Consider the following 3,269-nt stretch of genomic DNA (forward strand, 5'->3'; position numbering starts at 1 on the left):
AGAAGATGATAGAAAAGCTAGTTTCCCAGCCGCACTGAAACATTAGTGGCTTCCACTGTATCTGCATCTTTGGAGTGTTATTGGTTGTAAAATGACCCAGAAGTACCTGCTAAAATGAAAAATTAATTCTATCTCTTTTTTCCATGGATTCTCATAGTATATAACCTAAGCCTCAACTGTTCTTCGAATTAATTTTCCTCTTGGATCATGCCAGTTCTGCTCTCATGCTCTGTTTCTTCGTCTTTCTTAAATATCCAGGGCCATTTTTTCCTAAGTCCTATTCATTTTCTGAAGTTCTCTTCCCTCGGTTTTGAAGGACAGTCCCCTCTTCTCTTCACACATTAGGCCAACTGTCCCCTACTTGAAGATAATATTTCCTTACTTCACATTTTTTGTGGACCCCTCTGGGCTGGTTACCCTTCACATGACACATCCTTTTATCATGCTGTCATCCATGGTGACTTTACATTTTTGAGTGTGTGTAAGAATAGGAAGGAAATTATATTGCAATGATGCAGGAAATCTATCAATTAAGGAGTAGAAATTCAAGGAAAGTAAAAAAACTTAAGAATGTTTATTAAATGCAACTTCATGGAGGAGGAAAAAATACATGGGTGTAAAGACAAACCTGAATTAATTATTAACATCATCTAAACACAGATACTTGGTGGTCTAAGAACAGAGAGGATTGTAGATGAGAAGGAATGCCTTCCCTGATGACGTGGGCGTCTGAAGCTCCATTCCTGAATGCTGGGAGGGGACATTCTCCTAAGATAAAGTGCTCATAAGGAGAAAAACTACAGAAAACGAACTTATTAATTAGAATTAGAACAATACATGCCTTAGGACATTCCACATCATGGGAAAGCTCAAGAGCTTTGGAAAAAGTCTGCAGGAAAAGATATACTCACGATAGTGGCAAATTTTTTATCCATATAATTGTTAAAGTGTCCTAAATTTTCTCTTACCTCTGACTGTTCGTGCAGAGGGTTGATCCTGAAATGGACCAGGTTCAGGTGGTCCTACCTTTCCTGAGTAACAGAGGAGGAAGTCACGGAGAGGCACGGTAGTAAAGGTTTCAGAAATGTTACTTGTTTACTGTGTAATCTCCCAGTAAAACGAATCATTCTATTTGTTCATAATTTAATGTCCTATGCCTAGAAGTGTTCATGATATTGTTATTTGCATAATTCTAAAAGTATCATCAGTTTTGGGTAGGAATAAATGAAGAAATGTTCTGACTTTGGGAGCTGCAGCCATTTTACCTATGACCACTAGGTGGAGGTGTTACACTTCAGGTCTGCTAACCACTCCATTAGTGATTTTAGAAAGTGGTCGATTTAAATGATGGTGCTAACGGTGATTGTAAATATTTGATGACTCCTTTCTGAGAGTGATATTGTATTAAGGGCAACACAGAGGACTTTTCTTGAGTATATCAAGTGAGGTTCCTTTGGGATGTTAAAATTTAGAATAGACTGAGATAGACCATATGTGCACTACATCTTAATATATCCAATTATATGAGTATATTCCACCTAGGTTTTGGCACCATATTTATAACAATTAATTAAGTTCTGATATTACACTTACAGATGCAGGTATTTTCTTACAAATTCCTTTTGTTTTCAAGATGGGTGCAGTTGATTTGTAAGAGTACAATTGCAGATAAAATATTTCATTTTCCAAATTGTCTGAATATTTTTGAAAGTTGTGGTGCTAAATTGATTTCCTGCCTTTTGTAGGAGTGTTGTTACATTTCCTCTGGTCATGGTATTTTTATCTCTGTCCATTATTTATCTTCACAGCTCACTGCACAGGTACATTTGACTTTATACTCTATAGATTTGCATATGCTCCTCGGGGACTTGGTTGTCTGCTCAGAGCTCTATTAATGCAGTTTCCCTGGAGATTGGGCCTAAGTGCATCAGCCGGTGAGCAAGATGATGGCACATTCTCAACTGCTCATCCTGCTGGTGCTCTGGGTCTCAGGTGAGAGGTTTAGAAGGGTATTATCTTTATAAAGCTGGAGAATGGTTTTAACATGCAGAGTGAGCAAACCATTTAATCTAAAACAGATCTGAATATATATGATAAATGAGAAAACCTACACTTATATACATATTTTATACATTTGTGGTTGAATGTATGCTCTATGTTCTTTTCTGGTTGCAGGTGCCAGTGGGGACATCGTGATGACCCAGTCTCCAGGCTTTGTGGCTGCATCTGCAGGAGAGACCGTCACCCTCAAGTGCAAGGCCAGTCAGAGTGTTAGCAGCTACTTAGCCTGGTACTACCAGAAACCAGAACAGGCTCCTAAACTGCTCATCTATTATGCTTCTCGTCGGCCATCTGGGATTCCTGATCGATTCAGTGGCAGTGGGTCTGGGACAGATTTCACTCTCACCATCAGCAGATTCCAGCCTGAGGATTTGGGAAATTATTACTGTCAGCAGCATAGCAGCTATCCTCCCACAGTGCTTCAACCTCGAACACAAACCTCCTCAGGGCTGTAGGGCAGTGAGTCTTGCAGCACCAGCTGCTTCCTCTTCAGATAGACTTGAATGTGTTTGCTTCCTCCGTCAGTCTGTGAAACCACACCCTTTAGGGGACTGTACCATAGAAATCTTTTTTTCACTTTGCCAGATCAAAAGACTCAATTGACACTCTAGGCTACAGTCCTGTAAACTTTACACCCTGATGGATTGATTCTCTATTCATTGTATCTCCTTAATGTTTAAAAATTCATCATCTTCTTTCCTTATTCTGTCCATCTTCTTCCTTCTCCCCCATCATCCTCCAACTCTGGTGCTTCCCAAGATTAAATCCTTGATCCTTCATGTGCAAAACTTCCCTATGGAAGATCATTTTCTCCCTTACTCTTTCTTCCCTGGACACATTGCCATCCAAGCCTTTCTTGTCAGTGTCACAAAAGATGATTTGATTTGTTCCTCTACTTTGTTTTTTTATTTAGATAACTATTTTCATTTCTTATTGCCATCAAATAGTAATTGTGGGTGCCTTAATATACTGTGCTCATTGAAGACTGCTTACGTTATAAGGGATGATGCTCAGCCAATGAAATATGTTGATTTCAGTTTGGATATAAAATTTTCCAGTAAGCTTCATATTCCTGTTCTCTTATAAAATGGTTGAACAGTAAAACTTGCCAAAAATTAAAAGTTTTCTATATTGTTATATGGTCTGTGTTTACTTCATCTTATTTCCATATATTTGAAAAGACACATATATAATTTTATTCTTTACAA

At 38.4% G+C, this 3,269-nt stretch overlaps 1 gene segment (V, D, J or C); it reads left to right on the forward strand.

The window, feature by feature from the left end:
- Window positions 1-1,906: 1,906 nt before the first annotated feature.
- LOC111762978 (immunoglobulin kappa variable 3-11-like) lies at window positions 1,907-2,516 on the forward strand. The segment is given in 2 exon segments: window positions 1,907-1,992; window positions 2,176-2,516. Coding segments are annotated over 2 exon segments (390 nt in total).
- Window positions 2,517-3,269: the final 753 nt, after the last annotated feature.

The sequence above is a fragment of the Dasypus novemcinctus genome, chromosome 17, assembly GCF_030445035.2.
Source record: "Dasypus novemcinctus isolate mDasNov1 chromosome 17, mDasNov1.1.hap2, whole genome shotgun sequence".
NCBI classification, from domain to species: Eukaryota; Metazoa; Chordata; class Mammalia; order Cingulata; family Dasypodidae; genus Dasypus; species Dasypus novemcinctus.